Raw genomic sequence first — 23,809 nt, 5'->3', positions numbered from 1 at the left:
CTTTCAAATTATTGTTCATCTATTTTCATTGTTCAATTGATATATTTTTCTCTTTGTGAAAATTATTTAGACTCAAGGTTAGGACAGACTGCACTCTAACTTTTCTTATTAAAACACTGAGTTCTAAAAATCTGTTTTTTATTTAATGGCTTTGCAACATAGTTGCTGGGTTAAAAGGTCAATTTTTAAATTGGCTTAACTGACCTGCAATCCCATGGCCACCTGCGCTTCTATTCCAGTTACTGACCTGTTCCACCACCGCAGAAGTGGCAGGTCTACCACCGCATAATCAAAGGCAATTAATTTGTAGAAATTATCTAATTAATATCAGTCCAATGTTCCAAGACACGGTGGAAGTGCGCGATGTAAGATACCACAGTGTGGGCCCCCTGGTCCTCCACGGATAAGGGCACACGGAGCGCCTGGGTGAGCTCTAGCCACCCGCCTGCGGTCTCGGCCGTTGCGGGTCTCCCAGCGCTAGGGGCTGCGCTCACGGTCTTGCCCCTCGGCTCCAGCCAGCTGCCTCCGCGGCGCCTCCTGTCGTGAGTAATGCCGGACAGCAAGGGTTAGGGGACCGCAGTTTTAGGCGGTAGGGGAACCGCTCCCGTGGGTAACGTCGGAGCAGATCCCCGCGGGAAGGGTGGGGCGGAGTCCTCCGCTCTCGGGAAAGGCGGTCCAGACCGAGAAGCTCGGTGAGTGGGGCCATCCCTTGCCAAGGAGAGAGCCGTGTGGGAGAAACTGCTGTGACGGGGCAAACCCTCGGTGGCGTCAAATTTACCTTCACCTGGCCACCTAGGGAACACCCTCCGAGCCTGTCTGCGGGGTCAGGTTCTGCGGTGGCCCGCAATCCTGCCGCGCGGACCAACCTTCCCCACGCAGGACGCAGACCCTGCCCTTTAGACACGGATCGCGTCTCCTCAAATATGCTCAAGCCGCGACATGTACTGCGACTCCTCCCGCTCCCAGTCCCAGTGACTCCGAACCCAGGACCGCGCAAAGCCAGCGGCCTGGCCCGCCCCTCCCCTGCCAGGCCCTGCCCGGCCCTGCCCCCCGCCTCAGAGTGCCTCTACCCGAGCCAGAGCAGCCCTAGCTCCGCCCCCAACGCGCTCCGCCCCGCCTCTTAGCCATGCGGGGGGGGTTTCCGCCCCTACGGCCGAGACCCCGCCCCTTACTTAAGATGCCTAGCGTCAACGATTGGGCTGAGTCGGGAGACCTCGTTTCCTGATTGGTCGTAGTGTCCCTCCGGCCTCCAGCAGAGTGGGACAACCCGGAAGTGGTTCCTGGAGGGTAGGCCGCATGCATTCCCTGGACTATTAGAAAATCGGTGCAGTTGGCCGCGGCCATGACCAAAATTAAGGCAGATCCAGACGGGCCGGAGACGCCGGTGGAAACGTGCGGTGGGGAGCGCACTTACCATGAGCTGCTGGTCAATCTGAACCCCATCGCGCAGCCCCTGGCTTCTCGGCGCCTCACGCGGAAACTCTACAAATGCATAAAGAAAGGTGCGGCGGGAGCGCGGTAGCCCGTGGGGGCGCGGGCTGCGGGACGCGGTCCCCGACTGACCCTTGTATCGTTGCAGCTGTGAAGCAGAAGCAGATTCGGCGCGGGGTGAAGGAGGTTCAGAAATTTATCAACAAAGGCGAGAAAGGGTACGAACTCCCCTCCCACCGAATTTTGAATTTCTAAAGGTAACGGAGGTATCCCTACTTAATAGGTGCTCGGTAAAAGTGCTCAGACCCATATAGAAATCATCAAGAAGTCGGTAATTCCCTTCAGTACAGCTAACCGATCCATCACATCACTTACACGGGGGAAATGGAATAAGCCAACTCATTTACCGTAGACCCCGGCTTCATTCAGCGACTGTTTATTGTCTCTTTTTCAGGCACTGTGCTATGGGGAGACAATTATTCAATCAAATCACACACAGAATTAAAACTTAATAGATGGTGAAGGAAAGGTGCAGGGTGCAGTGAGAATGACGTTATTATTCTGTATCATTGGCATGTCTTAGAATCTGAAATAAAATTGCATTTTTATTCCATCTCTCTGCTCAGGCCACACAGGGATAAAGCCCCATTGCTTTCTCCCCAGAATGTCTTGATACATTGTAGGTACTCAAGAGATAAAATAATGCTGCGGGATCAGGAGGCAAAAGGAAAACTAGGGTAGTGTGGATGCAGTACTTGAACCAAGAGCTCTTTCCTTGTGTTTGCCCCTCACTCCCTGGAGAACAGACTTCCTTCTGTATCTTCAGGGCTCCCGAGACTCTTGCCTCAGAGCCCTGACATCTCAGCTGAGGAGTCTCTGGCAAGCCTTACTTCGTTCCCTATCAGTCTTGGAATGAGTCCATACTGCTTAGCTCCTCACTCAAGGCTCTTGGGTGTGGCTTGTCAATCTCTCTAATCTGTATTCCCACCTGGATTCCTGTGTCTTTTGCCATTCTGATTCTCTCAGCCTTAAATGCCCTCCCTGTCCCTACCCCGTTGATGGGCTGCCTATCATTCAGCTTTCTGTTCAAGTGTTGACTCCTGATTTCTTGACTCTCCAGAAACAGCCGAAATTTTACTCTTTGGCATTCTCCCATACCTCATCTGTCCCAGCACAATACCATGTGGTGGCATTTGGTGGTAAAGAAAGAGAGATCACCTCCCCAGAGGAATGCAGTCACCAAACAAATTTTTGCACACAAGTTTGGGAGACCCACATTAACAGTTGGCTCCTTGAGGGCAGGGGCCATTTTACCCACCTCTGTACCCCCAAGGCCCAGTCCAGGTGGCACTTCAAACTGAAAAAGGGAACAAGCAAACCAGAGACAACAGCATTTCTCTCATTTCAGGATCATGGTTTTGGCAGGAGACACTTTACCCATTGAGGTATACTGCCATCTCCCTGTTATGTGTGAGGACCGGAACTTGCCCTATGTCTATATCCCTTCTAAGACGGTAAGGAACACAGGAGCCCCTGGTCTTGGTCAGTGCTGGAAGAGGGTTCTGGGATCAGGTTGGCCACAGCAGGCCATAGTGGGAAAGAGTATGGGCAGCTTTGGAGTAAAGACAGGCCCCTGCATTCTTGGCTCAGCTGCTTCCTGTTGAGGGACTGCAGGTAGGTCACCTCTCTGCTCTTCAGTTTTCTTCTTATAAAATGCAAAACTCCTTCTCTGGACATAGTCTGTGAACTCAGTCCTATTAGGTAGGTGCAGCGCTCAGAAGGGGTGTTTGTGACACATAGCTGTCCTTCCTTTTACACAGTAGGGGCCAGGTCTGGAGCACAGGAATGGGAGGTGGCAGGGACCTGGAGAGTGCAGGCCCTACCTAAGGAGAGCCCCTGCTGAGCAGGAGCCCTTTCATAGTTGCTGTGTGGGAATGTAGGCCTAGTTTGCAGAGTTGAAATGATGGCATGTTAGCTGGGTTAGGCCAGTGGGTCATGGGTCTGACTCCCTGTGCAGCCTTTTCACACACAGCCCTTTCCCCTCCTCTGTAGGACCTGGGTGCAGCTGCGGGCTCCAAACGCCCTACCTGTGTGATAATGGTCAAGCCCCATGAGGAGTACCAGGAGGCCTATGACGAGTGCCTAGAGGAGGTGCAAGCCCTGCCCCCACCCATGTGAAGGACTTAGGCAGACCTGGCCACCTGCCCCAGCAGCTGTTGGCCTGGCCGTGTGCCGGCTGGCTGCCCTCCTGGTCTCCATGCTCACGCATCATCCCAGTCCTGAGGCATGTATTCTTCCCAGATAGCTCCAGGAGCTATTTATGAAGGCAAAGCCATCATCGTCTCCACCAGTGCTATTTCCTATTCAGCTTCAATGAAGACAGTTCCAAGGATGCGGTGTGGCGGAAGTAAAATGCTAAGACTAAAATGTGGTGAGTCTGTGGGTGTTTTTTTAAGTAGCAGCTGCTGGTGGTACCAAGGTATTGGTGGGCAGGAAAGAGTGGAAGCAGTCTTTTTCACCAGAGAATCTGAAGGACTTCAGTGTTCAGTGCTAATGCCTGGTTGGCACCGGGGCCAGCACTAGACCCAAGCTGAGAACTGACTCTGCTGCCCACCCCCAAACTTTCACGTCCCACTTCCAAGTCGATGGGAGCCACAGAACAAGGCAGCTGAGCCCAGAACCCACTGCCTGGAAGACTGCAGCCCCTATATTGGGGACAGCCCCATTCCTCTTTTCTTCTTCCCTCATGAGCCTTAAATGCCACTGGAAAGCTTATGCACTTTACCCACCCACATAGTAAACTTTAAATAGGAATATGAAACTAAATACAGAAGCCCAGGCCATCTCTCCTGATTGCATAATGACCCTGGTAACCCAGTCCCTACATTTTAGACTTCCGGTGCATTCTTGTTTCAAAGGCCCAGCACAGGACTCAGCATACAAAACCACCAAGCTTTCCCTTACAGGCTATGAGTCATGTCATCCTAAATCCCCTTTACTGCTTTCTAATAGGAGGTACTAAGGCTTTATATACATGTATGTGAAAGCAGTGTGTCCCCAGGGTCTGACATTTCTCAGCAGGTTGGGTTCTCCCTGACTGCAGCTGTGGCTGCCAGGCTCCCACTGCCAGCAGCAGCCAGGCCATGCCCATTACCTGTGTGCGGTGGGTAGTAAGGCAAAGGAGAAGGCCTATGAATGTATTTGCTCAGCTATAAAACAACGGCATTCAATTGCAACCCAGACTATTTACAGTGGAACATGGACACAGTTGGAAAGCTGTACAGTAACCAGAGTGGACACAGGTGGTGTGGCACTAAGAGACTTGGCTGAGTGTAGGGATGGAAAGATGTCTGCTGCTGGCCAAGTTCTTTGCCCCTCTTTGGTTGCCGCAAAGCCAATGGCAAATACAAGCAGAGAAGCTGAGTTGGAGTATAGAGGCCAGCATCTCCTGCCCTCACAGCCAAGGAGCCAGCTGCCTGGTGCTGGTTGGTCCATCTCCCTCCTTGGCTGGTCCGGCCCCTGCCCACACTGATACTCCTCAGCCTGAAACAAACCACAATGAACCAAAGCCAAGCACCCCCAGTGAGACAGACCAAGGCTCATGGGTGAAAAACTCCTCTCCACAAAGTTCCTTCTGGGCAAGAATCAGAATATGATGCGTTTCCCATCTGCTGGGTTCTGCTCCATGGGACAGTAGGGACACTTCAGCCTGCAAAGGGAGGAAAAGCAAGAACATCTCAGGGCTGATCAGCAGGAGTGCAAGATCAAGATGGAACAGAGCACTGGGAACTTACTTTCCTCCATTAATGAGCTTGTTGAGGGCATCTCGGGAGATAACATGGCCACAGATGAGCTTGATGGGAGGGTTAGAATCTGACGTCTGCTGGCGGAGGATAGGGCACGCGAACACTGAGTGGTACCAGCACTTCATGCCTAGTTCAATCTCAATCTGGGGAGGCCAGAAGAGAACTGAGTTCCACTGCCTGTTCCATCTGTCCTTTCTAGCACCTTCTCCCTGCACCTCCCCTGGCAGGCCTCACCGGTAGCTCATCCTTGTGACTCCAGACCCCTGTACACTGCCTCTGCTCGATCACAGCCTTGATGTTCATCAGCACAGGCAGCGCCACGCAGCCAGAGGCAAAGCTGCAGAACAAAGCAGGGGCTGGAGCAGCCCAGACCAAGAACCCAGCACAGACAAAGGGACTGGCACACCCATCGGCACATGACCGGGGACAGAGTTCTGAAATGGCACATGGTCAAATGGGTCCTTGAAAATCTCTCTGGTTGCTCATCAAGTGCCACATGTGTAGTTATGTGTATCCAACTCTACAGGCATTCTAATGCCCCAAAGTTTGAGAACCTATGGCAAAGACAAAAGGGGCACATAGCTGCTCATCCAAATCACTAAAAAGTTGGTACATGAGAACAGTGACCAGCCTGAAACTGTAGAAAGCCTGCCTGTCTACCTGGCTTTGCTGTCATAACATACCTCTATCACTGGTTATCAGCTAGGGCACTTAGAAACAGGAGGGGCAGATTCAGATCTCATGATTTGGGCGGGAGTGGAGAGCCAACTGGCTGGAGCCTCCAGTGCTAAGTTCCTATGACACACAGGGAAGTCATGCACTACAGACCATCCTGTCTGAGGGGGCCAGTGGTGTTCCCACTGTGAAAGTGTTCTGTACCCGGAGGCCATCACATGTGGGGCATGAGATTCCGCAATGGGCCTAAACAGTGCACGTGACACTATCCACTGTGGTGCAAGTGGGGCTCTGGGGCCCAGTTCACATGCCCTGTATTCCCTATAAGGCCCTAGGCAAGTTCATTCATGTCTTGAGTCTGTTTTCTCACCTGTAAAATGAGGATAACAGTACCTCTAACTCCAAGGTGGTTGTGAAGTCATGAGAACACTCCTGCAGAGCCTTCCAAGTGAAAGCTTTCCATACCTGTTACTCAGCTGCTCTCAGATCTCCCGAAGGGAGGTGGAGGCTGACAGATGAGGCTGGGAGAAGGCTGGGCTGCAGAGGGTCTTGTTACAATCCTGGGGTCAGGTGCAGGTGAGACAGGGCCCTCATCCAAAGGAACTTAGAAAATGGGAACCTTGACTCTGCCACTATCTCATGGTGACCTCAGGCCACAACTCTTCCTAATCTGTTTTTGTAACTGGAAACAGATGCTCTCTATCTGGAAGGATGAGTGAGCCCCAGTTTAGGTTTGTGAAAGCACCAAGTACTATCCCTAACACATGGCAGGACCTCAGCCAATTATCTCCCTCCAAACCATCCCACCTGTGCCCCCCTCACCACCCCTACCCAGGGCTGGCCATACCTGACACTCAGGGGTGACTCCACAGAGAGCCCCAGCAGGGAACAAGCATCCCTGGTAAAGGTCTCACAGATCTCGGCCCAGTGGCTGTTGTCCAGCAGGTGGCAGTAGGGCGACTTCTCCAAGCCCAGCCGCAGGTACACCAGACTGCCCATCATCACCTGGATCTCTACAGGGCAGCCAGGTGGGTGCAGGGCTCAGGAGGCGGGACAGGGAGCAGGCTGAGCCCTGTGGCTTTCAGGCCCTGACCACACTTGGGACAGGTAGCAGGAGGACTGAAGTGCCCTCAGGCAAAACTGCTTTCCCCAAAAACCGAGTGGGGAAGTGGAGTCTCAGGGCTGCTTATGTGGGACAAGGCCAAGCATCACCATACAGGATCGAGTAGGGAGGTGAGGCTCAGTTCTCTTTCGTCCTTCCGATCTCAGGTTGGCTCGTGTGTGTGTATGTGCCAATGCTAGCTAATCTCCCTTTTTAAAAACTTCCAGGAGGTATCTAACTAGGATTTAATAACATTGATTGGTTTTTGTGATGTTCTTTCCTAAATAGAGTGTGAATAAATATGACTGAAGCTAAAGAAGAAAGCTATTAACAGTAGGAGTGGTTAATCTGGAAGGCAAGACTCCGACTGAGGTTTGGGCATCCTAGTGTCAGAAGGAAGCTCCAGAGGGAGTGAGTCCTAGGGAAGTAAGCATGGTTCTTGTAGCGGGGAGAGGCTGTGCTGAGACAAAAGTAGCATGAAGGCATGCATGTCATGGGCACATCCAGGCTTCACGTGCTCAGGGTAGGGGTGCAGCACGTGACAGGTGTCAGGGACCAAAGGTGGTCCTGAGATGAAGTGGCAGAGGCAGGTGAGAAAGAGCCTTGAGTTTGGAATTCACCTTGCAGACAATGAGGAAGGCGTCTGAGTTCTCAGGTCAGGGAAAGGATCCCAGTAACACACAGCCACACATGTGGAGGGCCTGGCAACTCCACGACTGGGCCCAGGCCGCAACTGGGCCCAGGCTGACACCTGCCAGAGCCATGCAGCACCCACCCTGGCACCCCGGGCACTCACCTCGCTGGTGCAGCCGAGCAAAGGGCTGAAAGTGCCGGGCATAGCTGAGGGCCTCCAGCTGCTTTTCAGGGCCACCTGCCAGGAGGCGGATGAAGTGCAGGCGGTGCAGCTTGAACTCCAGGGAGCTGTTGAGCTCCTGAAGGCGCTGCCTGTGGGAGGTGGCCCATCTGGGAAGAAGGGAAAAGATGAGTAGAGCTGGGGAGGACAAGGAACGGGCCCTAGCAGAGCTGGAACTGAGAGGTAGCTCCAGAAGCCTAGGTGAGCCCTGGAGACAGGGCTGGAGGCGTGTCCGGCATACTGGGGCAGGTGAGGACGACAGACAAGCCCTGTCCTCCACTGGCCCACCCAAGAGCCGACTTACTCCAAAGCTGGCCCCAGGTTTTGTTCATGCAGAGCTTCCAGGATTCGATTCAACTCCAGGAATGGCTGCTTGAAGTCCAAGTCCACATTCAGTGTTGATTCCTGTGGGGATAGTGAGATCCCACCACTGGAGGACAGTTTCCCCAAATCCTCTGCCCTAACATAATAAAGCCTTATCTGCCAGACCGGCTGTAGAAAGCCAGGTTTGCATGACAGCCACAGTCTCCTGCCAGCCCCCTGGCCCCTCTTACTCCAGTTCTGAGAGGCTGAGTGCTGCATGCTGGCGTCCTAGGACGCAGACCACAAACAGCACCCCAGGTATTAGAGACCCAAATAGCATGGTGAGAAAATAATTCCTTTTTAGTCCTCAATGTCATTAAAGGAAGGATGCTTTACTTTGACTACCAGTGTGTCTTTAACACCTGACAAAATGGGATACTGGACTTCAACTCAGAACCCTGGCTGGCAACCAACTCCAGCAAATTAATGACTTCATTTCTCAATATGTACATTTTTAGAGCCACCTTCTATTTGTGGCAGGGGGAATGATTTCCAGAACCTAATATAAAGAAAACTATCAAGCAGAAAGCAGAACAGGTAGGCTCCAGCCCCTTCCCCAACCGGGCAATACCTGGCACAGCTCCTCGGCGATGCTGAGCATGCCCTGCTGGTACAGGTGCTCCACGATGGCCATCTGCAGGATCTGCTGCTGCTTGTCTCGCGAGTCCCACACCGCGTCAGAGACCACACCACAAATCTCAGAGTCAAAGTTCTGACGAGGGCCAGAGACATGGTCCTGTGACTCGACATGGCACCTCTCGTGCTTGCTTTCCTGATGAGCCCTTGAGCAAGCCAGCCCCAGTGGATCCCAGTTCCAGCGGGTCCCTGCCCCAGGCCAGGGTTGCCCACATGCTCACCCTGTCGATGGCTTTGCCCACTCGGGAGACACTGCTGTGAATGTCCTTGTGGTCCAAGGCCAGTTTCTGCACTGTGTCTTTAATCTTCTGGCAGCACTGGGACATCACCAGGGAGAGGGTAGCTGAGAGAGGGGTCCCCTGAAGAGCTGCAGAGAAACACTGGCAGTGAGCCAGGACACAGAAGCAGCCCTTGTCCCTACTATCTGTAAGCTAAACGCCAGCCTAGGGGCTCAGGAGGCAGCCTTGAACCCCAGAGGGAGAGAACCAGCTTCTATTCCAGGTCCTTCCATTTTTTAACTGCATGACTTGGAACTGGTCAACCGGGACATCTCTCTCAGTCTTCATTTCCTCATCTGTGAAATGTGGGTCAGGTGGGCACTGTTAGTATCCTAATGTAATAAAGCCTCAGCTGCCAGACCGGCTGGAGAGAGCCAGGTTTGCAGGACAGCCACACTCTCCTGCCAGCCCCCTGGCCCCTCTTACTCCTTTTCAGTTCTGGGAGGCTGAGTGCTGCATGCTGAGGTGGTAACCAGGACATACGGTGACAGATCTAAAGCCCATGCTCCTCACCACCATGCAGGGTGACTCCGTATTGTCTTGAGTGACAGTTTGAACCACAAAGAGTTGTTCTATGTTAAAAGACTCTTATCAACCCCCAGGATACCAGGCAGACTGGGGTTTGCCAGGGAAGCTCAGGGACATTTCTGGCTCAGGACTTCAGACTTTCAGTAGTTTCCAGCCCCATGGCCAGGCTGGAGCCAGACCAACTGGCAAGAGCTTGTATGGCCTAGGAAGAGAGGAGAGCAGACAGGGCATTGGCCCCTTCCTCTAGCCCAGCATCTACGCCCCTTCTTTGCACTTCAGTTCAGGAAAGGAAACGTGACCCAAAAGGGCCAGGGAGGATCTAAACTTCAAGACTTGAAAGCCCTGAAGAGAGATGCATTCTGCCAGGTTGCTAAAAAAACAAAATGTGAACTGGAGCTGCTGGAGCACCACAGTCATCTTGGGGACCAGTGTAGATTGAGGGTAACACGAGCACATGGATCCAGCTGGGCCTGGACATTTCATTACCTGAGTCCCTAAGTCCAGACTTCCCCACCCCTGCCAGTTTGTTCAAGCTTGTCTGAACTGGGTTTCTGCCGCTTATAACTGAATGAGTCCTGACAAATACAAACATGAGACAGTGGATGGGGCAACCACCTACTTCAGGAAGACTGGGCAGAACCACATACCATTCCCGCCATCCCAAACCCAAATCTGCCACTCATTTCCTAAGTTCTGCTCCCTCCAGGTCACAGAGGGCCACACTGTGCACATCCCTTTAGGAAAACCAAAGCCTTTAACCTGAAATCCCTGATCTCCACCACCCAAAGACCCCACTGACCACTGTTAGCCAACAAAAATGTCCATCGGAAAAGACATGGTCTCCCTGTAAACACCCAACAGCCACAACCATCTGTTAAGCAAGAGCACAGACAGAATAAATGTGTTTCAGACTCACAAGAGAAAACTGTTCTAGCACACACAGTTAGTAGATGTCATTAACACAGGAACCCTGGGCATAAACTACAGCATGGCACAACCATTTACTGGAATGCTAAGCAGCCAGGTGTACAGATGAGGCAGAATTCTATGTACTGACACAGATCCCCAAGGTACACCATGTAGGGGAAGAAGTGAGGGGTGGGAAAGTATGTACTTTATGCTACCCTTTGTGTTTAAAAAAAAAAAGGAGGCAATAGACACACAGTTGACCCTTCAACAACCTGGGTCTGAACTGCATGGGTCCACTAACACATTAGTTTTTCAGTAAATACATTGGAAATTTTTTGGAGAGTTGTGACAATTTGAAAAAATGTTTTTTCTCTAGCTTACTTTATTATAAGATACAGTATACAATATACACAACATGCAAAATATGTGTTAACTGGCTATTATTGGTAAGGCTTCTGGTCAACAGTAGGTATTAGTAGTTAAGTTTTTTTGGAGTCAATAGTTAAATGAGGATTTTCAACTGCACAGGGTCAGCACCCCAACTCCCACATTGTTCAAGGATCGCCTCTACATGACACTTATGTGTGCACATAGACAGACATTTACTTTCTAGAAGAGTACCTGAGAAACTGGGGACAGGGGTGACGTTTGGGGAGAGGCACATAAGAAATGGGAATTAGGGGTGAAAGGGAGACTCACTTTTCACTGTAAGCCTTTTGACCTTGAAGTCTCTTCCAATGTGCATTTACTTGAAAAAAAGGAAACAAACTCTACTTTGTAGATTTGTTTTTCTCAGTGGTACTAGGTATAGCAATTCTGAAAATACTTTCTATGTATTGTAGAAATCAAGCAGATGAGAAATGTATTGATGATGTTGGAGTAGGCTTCTTTCTCATCACTGCAGAAGAGAGATATGGCTACGGCTGGGGGAGGTCTAAGAAGAGCCCTATGATGCCAGATTGGAATTGGAATGTATCAGTATAAATCCATGGTCTGTACATTTAAATAAAGACAGATAGACAGATCTACTAAAAGAACTAGAAACTATGACACTCCAGTAACAATCCAGATCTTGGTTTCAAAATACCACTACCCACCAAAAGAAAAACAATTTCCTTGCAGGAATTACTGATTCTGGGGGCTATCAATTAAAAAGATGGGCCATGTCGCCCCAGAAGATGACTGGTTAGCCAGAGACGGGTAAGATTCCTCAAGGGAGGAACAACCTAAGACAGGCACAGTCGCAGGGGGGCCATCAGGTGAGAAATTGGGGATCAACAGAGGTGAGGCTTAGAACCTCACCCCCCCATTCTGAGAGAAATCATCTGCATCCATGGATGTTTTGTTGCCCTTGTCTAGCTTGGATTAATACTTAGCCTATAGGCACACACCTGATCATCTACATTTGCTTTCTTACAGCACTAAACTATGTTTTCTACCTTTATCTTGCATCTACCTACCACTTCAGAATTTTATTAAAAATTAAAAAAATAATAAGGGAGAAATGTGGGATTCACATATAAATCAAGTATAAAAATCAAACGAATATTCATATTTGACCTGATTGTTTATAGTTCATAATGTGTGATCAAAACCGAAAGTTTCTGTGATGACTGCCCTTGTACTGTTCACCATGTAAGAATTTGTTCGTTGTGCTTCAGAAGATCGGAGACTGATGAGAATTAGGCTTGGGGTGGATTAATGATTGTGCATCAAGTCCCCTGTACAGAATTTTATTGTTATTAACTGTTAACAACCATTTGATCAATAAATATGAGAGATGCCCTCTCAAAAAAAAAAAAAAAAGATGGGCCATGTCAAAAGGACATAGGAAAAAGAATAGTGCTGGGACAACTGGATATCCACCTGAAAAAGAATGGCTTTGGACCTTACACCATATATAAAAATTAACTGAAAAGTCTAAGAGCCAAAATTACCAAATGTAATTTCCTTAGAAAAAGCAGAGGTGTAAATCTTGGTTGCTTTGGATTAGGCAATGGTTTCTTAGATACCACAACAAAAGCATAAGCAACCAAGGAAAAAACAAATTGTTCTTCACCAATATTAAAAACTTCTGCGCTTCAAAGGACATTATCAAAAAAGTGTAAAGACAACCCATATATTTGCATATCTGTATCTACTGAGGGTCTAGCATCAAGCATATATAAAGAACTCCTACAACTCAACAATCAAAAGACAAACAACCCAATTAAAAAATGAGCAAGACTTAGAGACATTTCTCTAATGAAAACACACCAATGGCCAGGAAGCACATGAAAAGATGCTCAGCATCATTAATCATGAGAAACTGGAACACTTATACTGATGGTGGGAGTGTAAAATGATGCAGTAACACCTGGCAAACAGTTTGCCAGTTCCTCAAAAAGTTAAATAGAGGGTTACCATATGACCCAGCACAGAAAGAATGAAGCACTGATTCATGCAACAATAGGTATGAACCTTGAAAACATTATGCTAAGTGAAAGAGGCCAGATACTGTATGATTCTATTTATATGAAGTATCCAGAATAGGTAAAACACAGAAAATAGATTAAGTGGTTGCTGCGGCTGAGGTAGAGGGAGGAATGGAATGAATATTAATGGTAGGATTTCCTCTGGGGGTGATGAAAATGTTCTGAATAGATGTGGGTGGTAATGATTGTACAACTCTGAAAATATACTAAAGACCACTGAATTGTACACTTTAAAAGGGTGCATTTTAATGGGAATTATAGCTCAATTGGAAAAAAAAAGACATAGGAACTAGGGGTTACTTCTGGTCAGAACTAAGACAATGTGAGCATCAAAATAAATAACAGCAGTAATGGATTATAACCCAATGAATAAAATAAGAATTTATGAGTGCAAACTGATAATAAATAAATAAGGTGTAGTTGAATGTCCTCTAATAAATATATAAGGAATGATAGAGCAGGAAAAAAAATCCCTCATGTTGTAACCAGCTTTGTAATAATTGATTCAAGTAAGAGTCATCACTGAATGCTAAAACCAGTGGGTTTAAGTTTGATAAAGCACAGGACATCCATATAGTCTCAAGTATCTCCCCACAAATTCCTTATTAATTGATGCTAAGAAAGAGAGATTAACTTTATAGTGGAGGAACCTGGCAGACACCATTTTAACCAAGTGATCGAAGTTTGTATCACCAATAATGGAACAAACTGACAACGTGCACTGCCTGGTATGATGCCCTGAGAATCAGATCATCACTTCTGAAGTACTGCTGCACGTAAGGCAAAACCTGAACGAGGGGGAAACAGCTGACAAATCCAAATCAAGACACTTTGCAAACAAAACCATTAGCCTTAATGCTTCAAAAACATCAATGTCATGAGTAACAACGGGGAGTGGAGGAACTGTCCCAGGTTGAAAAACTAAAGATCAGACATGAGAAACTAAGTGCAGTGCTTCATCTTGGACTAGATTCTGACCTGGAGAATAAAATTCAAATCTATATGAATTTTAATTTCTTGATTTTAATAATTATACTGTCCTTATGTAAAAGAATGCCCTTGACCTAGAAAATACACTGAAAGGAGTACGATATCTACAACTTCCTTTCAAATGGTTAGAAAGTAGTAAAAACATGCAAGAGAACTGATAAAGCAAACAATGGCAACAATCAGTCAGCAGTTGGTGAATCTGGGTAAGGAGTACATATGAGTTCTTTATACTATTCTTGGAAATTTTCTGTAAATTTAAAACTATCTTAAAATGTCTTAAAAATTCAGAATAGAAAAAGCAAATTGAAAGCACAATGTCTGAAAATATTCTCCAGTAAATTAATAACTTCGGTTAGGCCTTTTGAACTAGCTCAGAAAGACTTCCATCATCTCCCTTCATGGAGGCCTAGGGATCCATGTACTGATGTCCTAACCATCATCCTTCCAGAATCCTGTCACCAAGCAGTCCCCCAGGCCCACGTGGGGCTCTCGTTGGGGACAACCACCTGCGCCAGCCAACTCAGCCCGCAGCTGGCCCACGTAGTGCAGCAGCTCCTCCAGGCTCTGCTCGCAGTGCTGCCCGTAGGTCAGGAACTTCTGTAGGACCTTGTCCACCTCTCTCTCCACACTCGCACACTGCTCCATGGCGGCTTCTGCCTGTGGCGGGGGAAGGAGGTCCACTGTCAGGCCCCACCAGGGCCAGGGCAGGGCATAGTGGAGAGGGTGCCCAAATCCCTTCACCTACCCATACCATGTATCAATGCTCAGAAATCCCCAGCTTTACTGTTACTGACCACAGATCCCATCACCCCAGCCAGCAGGGGGTGCAGGCAGGCTTGAGGACAGGCAAATTTTGAATCATGGTAAGAAAATTACTGTTTTCACCTCTTTTCATTCTATAATCCTTGTTCATCTCTTTTTAATCAGAAAAGAGAGGAGGCCTTGCAGAGCCCTTGTCAGGCAATCCTGTCTAACTAGAAATCCAAACATGCAAGAGATGGAAGTGATGAAGGCAGTCCCTGAATGGCTGATACTTGGAAACACAGCCTAAGGAGCAACAGACAATCATGTTGGCCAGATTGGCCCTGCCCACAGCTCTAGCCTGAGTCTCCCGGGCCGCTGGCCCACAGCTCCTTCACAGCTCCAGGTCCTGATGGATGGTGCTTCCTCTCCATCACCTCTCACCTCAGCTGCCTGAGAAGCTGGCTCATCCTTTCCAGGTCAGCTCAGAGGTCATCTCTGTCAGCAGCAGTCCCTAGCCTGCTCCCACCTGGCTCCCTCAATTCTTACTGGGCTCCCTTCTTTTTCAGTTTTGATAACTGGGTGATCTGTTTGAGGGCCTGCCTCCCCAGCTGGATTAAAATACCTCTTGTAACAACCTTCCCTCCTGGTGAAAGACTGACAGCAAAGTGACATTTCTTGTCCCACCCTGCCTATCACTGAGGCTCTCTTCCTCCTAAGTCCCTTCCATCTTGGGCTGCTGCTCCCATCCATTGCAGAGCAGGCTTTGACACTGAACACAAGGACAATCCTCAACATTTTGGTGACAGAGCTTCCTCCCCATCCTTCCATCTAAGGATCTGAGATGCGAAGGCTCTCTCAAACGCTCAGATCCGGCCAGATGCCCGTCCTCTGCACATGGGAACAGAGTAACACCACAAGGAGAATCCTGTGCCCAAGGTGCCCATCGGGGGGGCGGGTAGGAGCTTCACCTTCATCAGCCTTCCCATTCCCACCCCACTAGCATCATCAGCCCTAGCCTCATCTGGGCCCAGCCTGGCCTCCTTTCTGGACAGGCAACAAGTAATGGGGAAAAGGCACCCACGTTCTTGAGATGTATTTACATCCTCTCCCCTTACAGTTGATGCTATCATACTAGAATTTATAATCATGGTTTATAGAAGATATACCCTCCTTTTCATGCCCCCTATAACTGGATATGAGTCATTAAGAGTGAAATATAAGTGACTCTTGTTTGAAATAATCACAGGGGCTTATGTGCCAGGAACTGGTCTAATGACTGCATGCATTAACTAATTTATTTCATTCTTATAAAAACACTATGAGGTAGGTACAATTACTAGACCCACTTTATAAGGTGAAAATGAGACACAGAAAGATTAAATAAGTCACCCAAGTTCACACAGCTGGGAAGCGGAGGACCTGGGAACTAAAGCCAGACAGTCTGGCTCTACAGCCCTTCTCTGAAGGACTTTGCATCCCAGTAGCGTTTGGACCAGCCTAACAGGCCACCTTCTCACCAGGAAGGAAAAGCAGCCAATACCTATGTTTGGAATCAGTGTACAGTAACAATTAGTGATAACAAGAAACAGGAAATTAACTACAGGGCCTGTGAGATGATCAATTAGGAAACATGGCAGCACAAAACATTTGCCAAGAGTGTCTGGAAACCTGAATCACAATTTACCAAAACAGACACAGTTCAAGAAAGGTCAGGGCCTTATCCAGATCAAACAGTCCAGCCCTGTCAGACAGCAACTGATACCAGGATTATCAAAGGGAAGCCCAAGTTGGCATCTTGAAATTGTATTAAAAAGCTGAGGAAGGAGATGGGTACAAGGATTTTCCTCCAAGCATAGTGTGCTGTGGCAGGGGCTGGGAGATGATCTAGGGCCCTCATCACTGGCGGAAACTGCTAAGACAATAAAGTTAAATGGGGGGGATGCAGGAATGGAAACCTGGGTGGCATTTAGAAACCATGTTCCAGCTGTAGCTACATCACTAATATCCCAAAATACAGTATTGCAGGGGAAAAAACAAACAAAATGAACTCCAAGCAGAGTACCACTTATGTCAATTAAAAATACACGTACACTTGGGGAAATGACAGCCTCTTCAACAACTGGTGTTGGCAAAACTGGACAGCTACATGCAAGAGAATGAAACTGTATTATCGTCCAACCCCATACATGAAACTCAAAATGGATCAAAGACCTGAATGTAAGTCATGAAACAGTAAAACTCTTAGAAGAAAACATAGGAAAAAAATCTCCTGAATATAAACATGAGCAACTTTTTCCTGAACGCATCTCCTCGGGCAAGGGAAACAAAATAAAAAATGAACAAGTCGCACTACATAAAGCTAAAAAGCTTCTGTACAGCAAAGGACACCATCAGCAGAACAAAAAGGCATCCTAGTATGGGAGAATATATTTCTAAATGACATATCCCACAAGGGGTTAACAAAACTTATAAAGAACTCACATGCCTCAACATCCAAAAAGCAAATAACCCTATTAAAAAATGGGCAGAGGATATGAACAGATACTTCTCCAAAGAAGAAATTCAGATGGCCAATAGGCACATGAAAAGATGCTTCACATCGCTAATTATCAGCGAAATGCAAACTAAAACCACAATGAGATATCACCTCACACCAATCAGGATGGCCAACATTGAAAAGACTAGGAACAACAAATGCTGGCGAGGATGTGGAGAAAGGGGAACCCTCCTCCACTGCCGGTGGGAATCTAAACTAGTTCAACCATTGTGGAAAGCAATATGGAGTTTCCTCAAAAAACTCAAAATAGAAATACCATTTGACCCAGGAATTCCACTCCTAGGAATTTACCCTAAGAGTGCAGGATCCCAGTTTCAAAAAGACATATGCATTTCAAACAGTAAGGCTTCTCTCTCACTTACCAACTTCACATTTCCCTGTATGGCCCCGGAAGATGACTGGTTAGCCAGAGACGGGTAAGATTCCTCAAGGGAGGAACAACCTAAGACAGGCACAGTCGCAGGGGGGCCATCAGGTGAGAAATTGGGGATCAGCAGAGGTGAGGCTTAGAACCTCACCCCCCCTGTTCTGAGAGAAATCTTCTGCATACGTGGATGTTTTATTGCCCTGGTCTAGCTTGGATTAACACATAGTCTACAGGCACACACCTGATCATCTACATTTGCTCTCTTACAACACTAAACTATGTTTTCTACCTTTATCTTGTATCTACCTACCACTTCAGCATTTTATTAAAAATAATAATAATAAAGAGAGAAATGTGGAAATCCACATATAAATCAAGTATAAAAACCAAATGAGTATTCATATTTGAACTGACTGTTTATAGTTCATAATGCATGAGCAAAACTGAAAGTTTCTGTGATGACTGCCCTTGTACTGTTCACTATGTAACTTATTCATTATGTAAGAATTTGTTCTACATGTAAGAACTTGTTTGTTATGCCTCAGAAGATTGGAGACTGACGAAAATTAGGCTTGGGGTGTATTAATGATTGTGCATTGAGCATTGACTCCCCTATACAGAATTTTATTGTCGTTAACAACCATTTGATCAATAAATATGAGAGATGCCCTCACAAAAAATAAATAAATAAATAAAAATAAATTAAAAAAAAAAAAAAGAAAGAAATATAAAGACCATTCTAAACTTGCAAGCAGTTCGAAATTGCAAGATTTGGCCATTGGACCATAGTTTGCCGACCTCCACGTGATACAAAGGGGCTGTAATTATTGTTCATCTGACTTCCTTCCTGTTACAGGCGTTCCAGCTTCAGCCTCTTGGGGTCACCAGCTTGACACCTTAATTCTGCCCTTGAAATTCTTAGCAGAAATATACTTACTGCTTGGCTCATTCTGTGGAGGGTTTTGTTTTTTAGTGAAATTGGATAATTCTGATGATAATGGGAATACATACATATTTTTAAATGTTTGGAAAACCATAAAATAAAAATCACAACTAATATATTTTCTGGCAACCATAAAACAAAAATCACAACTACTATCTTAATTTTTTTCCCTAGAAGTGTGTGCATGTGTGGAATGCATTTTTCCTTGCTAATTGAGATTGCATTGAATGTATAGTTTTTTTGTTGTTGTTGTTATCATGAACGAATTGTTTTGATCTCGTTTTCCCGTTCTACATTATATATCAGGCATTTTCCCATGTCATTAAAATTCCTCAGAGATACCAGCTATAGAATATTCCATTATGTGGATGTTCCGTAATTTGCCTAACCAGTCTCCAATCATTTAGACATTTGAATTGCTTCCAGTATTTCTCAATTATATAAACAATGTATATAAATAATAATGCTGTGAATATCCTTGCCCATAAATCTTTGTCCCCACTCTGCTCTTTTCTTTAGGGTGTGTATGTACTGAAGGTTCCTAAGAAAAATCATGTTTTTGACTTATATACTGACAATTTTCATTTTACTGAATTTTGCTTTACTGTTTATGCAGTTCATAAGGTTTCTGAACTGATAACTTCATTCTTTCCACCCCACCACTAGCCTCAGGCAACCGCTGGGTTGCTTTCTGATTATATTTCACTTTGAAGTGTCTTTTTTAAAAATCAACCTAAGCTTGATTACCTCCTCATTTTGCCCTGAAATCCACTCTGCATCATAGTAATGTTGCCACCCCCGCTTTCTTTGTGTTTGCATTTGTCCGTTTTATATTTGAACGTCCTTTATTTTTAGTCTCTCTTGTTATATTGTTAGGATGTTTTTCTTGTAAGCAGCACACAGTTGAATTTTTTTTTTCTTTTTGGCAACCGAATCTTTACTGCTTTATAGGAGAAGGTAATTTCTTTCGTTTATTCTTATGTAGATGTTTGGATTTAGGTCCTCTTGTTTCTTGCTTTGTGGCATTTATGTCTCTGTTACTTCTTTCATTTTGTGACTTTAATGAATACCATGTTTATTTGCTTTTATCTTTTCAGTTGCCATGGGAGCTAGAAATCCTAATTTCAATGTCTCCATTAAAATTTTCAAAAATTGAAAAAAAAAAAAAAAAAAGACATATGCACCCCTATGTTTACCACAGCACTATTTACAATAGCCAAGAAATGGAAGCAACCTAAGTGTCCATCAGTAGATGAATGGATAAAGAAGATGTGGTACATATACACAATGGAATATTATTCAGCCATAAGAAGAAAACAAATCCTACCATTTGCAACAACTTGGATGGAGCTAGAGGGTATTATGCTCAGTGAAATAAGCCAGGCGGAGAAAGAGAAGTATCAAATGATTTCACTCATCTGTGGAACACAAGAACAAAGAAAAAGCTGAAGGAACAAAAGCAAAACAGCAGCAGACTCACAGAACCCAAGAATGGACTAACAGTTACCAAAGGGAAAGGGACTGGGGAGGATGGGTGGGAAGGGAGGGATAAGGGGAAAAAGGGGCATTATGATTAGCACACATAATGTAGGGGGAGGCACAGGGAAGGCAGTATAGAAAAGAGAAGAGAAATAGTGATTCTGTAGCATCTTATTATGCTGATGGACAGTGATTGTACTGGGGTATGAGGTGGAACTTGGGAATGGGGGGAATCTAGTAACCACAATGTTGCTCGTGATTGTACATTAATGATAAAAAAAAAAGTTGGACATTTGGTGGAGGATGTTAATAATGGAGGAAGCTATGCATGTATAAAAATAATAAAAAAATAAAAGACAGAAAAAAAAATACCTGTATACAACCAAGGACACATGCAAATAAAATGATATACACCAAACACATCACAGTGGCTTCCTCTGGTGGGGGTAGAACGGAGAAACTGGATTAAAACAGAATATATGAATAAATACAGAAAAAAAGCCCTGGGTAGACTGATTCAATGTACACTTACCTGAGAAGTGTGACTGACTCAACAAATTTAAAGACAAATGAGCTGGGAAAATATAACTGCTTGCAGGTATTCCATCCAAAAAACCCAGGAGACTATTCAGTCTGTTCAGGGTGAGCCATCTGCCCAAATCACAGTCGGTCATATTCACCAGGCACAAGGATGGATGAGCATGAGAGCTTGTCTTTGACAAACCATAATTAATCTAATGGTATTTCAAATCCACTGTCCTAAGCCTTCCTCCCCAAGGTCTCACATGTACAGAAATTAACCACCAGGGTGATCGCTCCAAAGGAACACATCAGATTCTGTCACCCCATGGCTCAACACTGCCATGGCTTGACAGACAAACCCTTTGTAATTGTATATTCCCTTTCTTTGCACAAGCTGTTCCTAGGTCCAGAGTGCCCTCACACTTCTCTGCATGGAGAATACAAGATACAGTTTAATCATCAGCTTCCCACCAGGCCCTCAATGAAATCTCCTTGCCTTCTCCTCTCTTCACAAACCTCGGTGGAGGATGCCCATACCACACATATCTGAGCCTCTGCGTGGTGACACAGTGAATGCTGTTCACACGTCTGTCTCCCCCAACACACTGTGAGCTGCTCTGGAGTCCAGAGTCCTCTCTGCTCCCTCCATGCCCAGCCCAGGGTCTGGTCCACAGTGAGTGTTCAGTGAACATTTTTAAACAGCATGTCCATGTCCTACTTCCTAATCCTTGGGAATAGGGGGCCTGAGCTCAAACCTGCCATGGCCGGCAGGAAGAGATAAGTGAAATATTAAATCCTCACTAAGGCATGCACGGGGAATTTGTCCCGTCTACAGCATCCTGAAACAGAGGGGCCCCTTCTGGGGCAATGGAGTAGAAGGGAACTTTGTGCAGATCATAGAAAGGTCCCTTTTGCCTGACGCAGAATTAGCCTTCCACTGACCCAACTCTTACACTTCTGCACGCCCCCCATCTCTATCTATTCACCTTATACACCATTCCTCTGCTTAAAACCCAATAAATTCCCATCCTACTTAGAACAAAATCCACCCTCTTTTTTACCACCTACAAAGCTCTATTTGAGTTGACTCCTAATCACCTCTGACCTCATCTCCTACCATTCTCCCCTCACGTGCCATACTCCAACTACATTCACTAGCCTTCTTTCCGTTCCTTGACTACATTGAGTTTATTTCTGCCTCAGGGCCTTTGCACCGGCTGTTCCCTCTGCCTGAAACACTCTTCCCCGAGACTTTCCCATGGCTACCTCATCAGGGTCTCAGTGCTAACGTCAGCTCTTCAGAGATGCTCTCCTAGACCACATCATCTAATGCTGACCTCACTGCCCCAGCCCCACACTAGTCTGCTATCATATCACGTTGTTCCTCTTCTTCACTGCACATCTCTATTTGAAGTTTCAAATCTTTCTTCTGTCGTTAACCAAAACTGGAGAAAGGAAAAGGCCCACCGTGTCCTCTGTACTGCAGCCCCTACTGGGAGTTTCACCTGCATTACCTGCATAACGCGCAAAGGACCGGCAAACTCCTACCCATCCTTCCAAAGTCCCTGCTCGTATGCTCTGCCAGACCCCCTCGTACGAACCTAGTTACCTCCGACTGTGGGGGTCGCACTAGGATGCGACGTCTGAGTTCGAGCGACTCCTCGGGCAAAGGCGGCCCCTCGAGTGCCCTACTAGTCCGTGGGGCTCCAGCTCCCCGCCCGAGACCGACGACTGTGGAGAGAGCAAGCCCGAAGGCGGCCCGGTGCGAGCACCTGGCCGGGAGCTTCCGGAGAAGCCCAGGGGCCCGGGAGGTGGGGCAGCCACCGCCCACCGCGCCGCGCCCTTTCCGCCGGCAACTGCGCCCCGCCCTTGACTCACACCTCACGGCCCGGAAGCCCGCAGGCTCCCACTTGGTCCCGCAGCCCCGGCCTGGCTTCCGGCGCTGCAGTCATCGGAACCGGAAGCCACGGCCGTTGGTCCGCGCATCCGGATTCGCCCACTCGCGGCTTCGCGGGGGGGTGGCCCTCCCAAGAGCGCGCAGCTCGGTCACGGAGGCCTCCCCTCCCGCCCACCTAGAGTGTACTTGCCCGCAGGAGTCGGGTGGCCTCTCCTCTGGCGCTCGGGGGTTTGAACCGGGACTTCTTCCGGTGCGGGAGGCCGCAGGCCAGGCGGCGACCGTCCCGTCTGCGGGAAAGACTCAGACCCACCCACCTGCGGGCGGGCGGGGACCCGCGGGGCTGGCAGGCAGGACTTTCCCCCAGGAAGCGGGAAACAACGCCTGGCCGGGCGGCCGGGCGGCCGGGCGCCCCTAGGTCCGGCAGACACAGCCGCGCGCTCAGAAGCTCTAAGCCAGGAAGGCTCTGCCTCTCCCTCTCCCCATCCTTATTCACACTAAAGACAGTACAGAACAGCACAATACTAGTAATGGGTCCAACAATTTTAAGCTTGTCTGCGTTGCCTCCTGGTGCTTGTACCTCCAGGGGGAAAATCCCGAAGCAAATCACTCAAAGGGAATATGGGTAAAATTGTAACATTTCCAGAATATCTCTCCTGGCTTTAGTTCATTTGCATATCCTCAGGGGTGGAGAGAAGTTCATCTACATGTCAGTGAGTAATTACCTGGGGAACGGAGGACGTGTCTGAACCTGAGAGCTTAAGGGGAGGGGCTTGCTGGCTGGCTGGCTGGCTGGCTTCTTCCGGAACAGAGGAGAGAGACGGCCCTGGACTGCAGTTTGTAAGCAATGAACAGGTTTTAAACTTTATTTCTCCCTTTGACTAATTTAGGTTTTTAGAGGTATTTTGCCCCGGTATTTCCTCTCCCCGAACTTACAGGGAGAAATAAACTTTATGAAACCCGTTTATTTCTTACAAACAGTCCACTTCTGCTCTCCTGTGTCTCTCGTGACCGGGCTGCCGAATAACCCCTCGCCCAATCTCTCAGGTCCAGATAAGCCCTCCTAGCCTGTGTTATTACCTATTGATATGCAGATGTACTACTCCTCCTCACCCCCTGGAAACACCTATTGTATGGAGGTGCACTAAAGCCAGGCAAGAGATTCTAGAAATATTGCAATTTACCCACAACCCACCCCTTCAGAAATCTCGCCCCACAATCTACTCGTTCCCCAACTTCCCCAATGCTCCTGTGCGAG

The 23,809-nt window shown here is 47.4% G+C and overlaps 2 protein-coding genes across 6 annotated transcripts; one reads left to right on the top strand and one right to left on the bottom strand.

Moving 5' to 3' along the window:
* Positions 1-1,263: 1,263 nt before the first annotated feature.
* NHP2 (NHP2 ribonucleoprotein) lies at positions 1,264-3,858 on the top strand. The gene is made up of 4 exons (XM_036927797.2): positions 1,264-1,502; positions 1,580-1,649; positions 2,840-2,945; positions 3,484-3,858. The coding sequence occupies exons 1-4, from the start codon at positions 1,343-1,345 to the stop codon at positions 3,607-3,609; spliced, it is 462 nt and encodes a 153-aa protein (XP_036783692.1). The 5' UTR covers positions 1,264-1,342; the 3' UTR covers positions 3,610-3,858.
* A 757-nt stretch (positions 3,859-4,615) lies between these two features.
* Positions 4,616-23,004, bottom strand: RMND5B (required for meiotic nuclear division 5 homolog B). 5 transcript variants are annotated; one of them, XM_036927776.2, is made up of 10 exons: positions 22,538-22,693; positions 14,552-14,702; positions 9,088-9,233; positions 8,802-8,942; positions 8,172-8,272; positions 7,811-7,977; positions 6,760-6,925; positions 5,472-5,574; positions 5,226-5,380; positions 4,616-5,140 (listed from the first exon to the last, which is right to left on the bottom strand). In XM_036927776.2, the coding sequence occupies exons 1-10, from the start codon at positions 22,607-22,609 to the stop codon at positions 5,077-5,079; spliced, it is 1,266 nt and encodes a 421-aa protein (XP_036783671.1). In that variant the 5' UTR covers positions 22,610-22,693; the 3' UTR covers positions 4,616-5,076. The 5 variants fall into 5 exon arrangements, with proteins under 5 accessions (XP_036783671.1, XP_036783674.1, XP_036783672.1 ...); XM_036927779.2 differs by having other exon boundaries at positions 22,259-22,609; XM_036927777.2 differs by having other exon boundaries at positions 22,267-22,609.
* Between the last annotated feature and the right edge of the window lie 805 nt (positions 23,005-23,809).

The sequence above is a fragment of the Manis pentadactyla genome, chromosome 13, assembly GCF_030020395.1.
Source record: "Manis pentadactyla isolate mManPen7 chromosome 13, mManPen7.hap1, whole genome shotgun sequence".
In the NCBI taxonomy this organism is placed as follows: Eukaryota; Metazoa; Chordata; class Mammalia; order Pholidota; family Manidae; genus Manis; species Manis pentadactyla.
The sequence above is the reverse complement of the archived record's forward strand: the minus strand, read 5'-3'. Positions and strand labels throughout refer to the sequence as shown.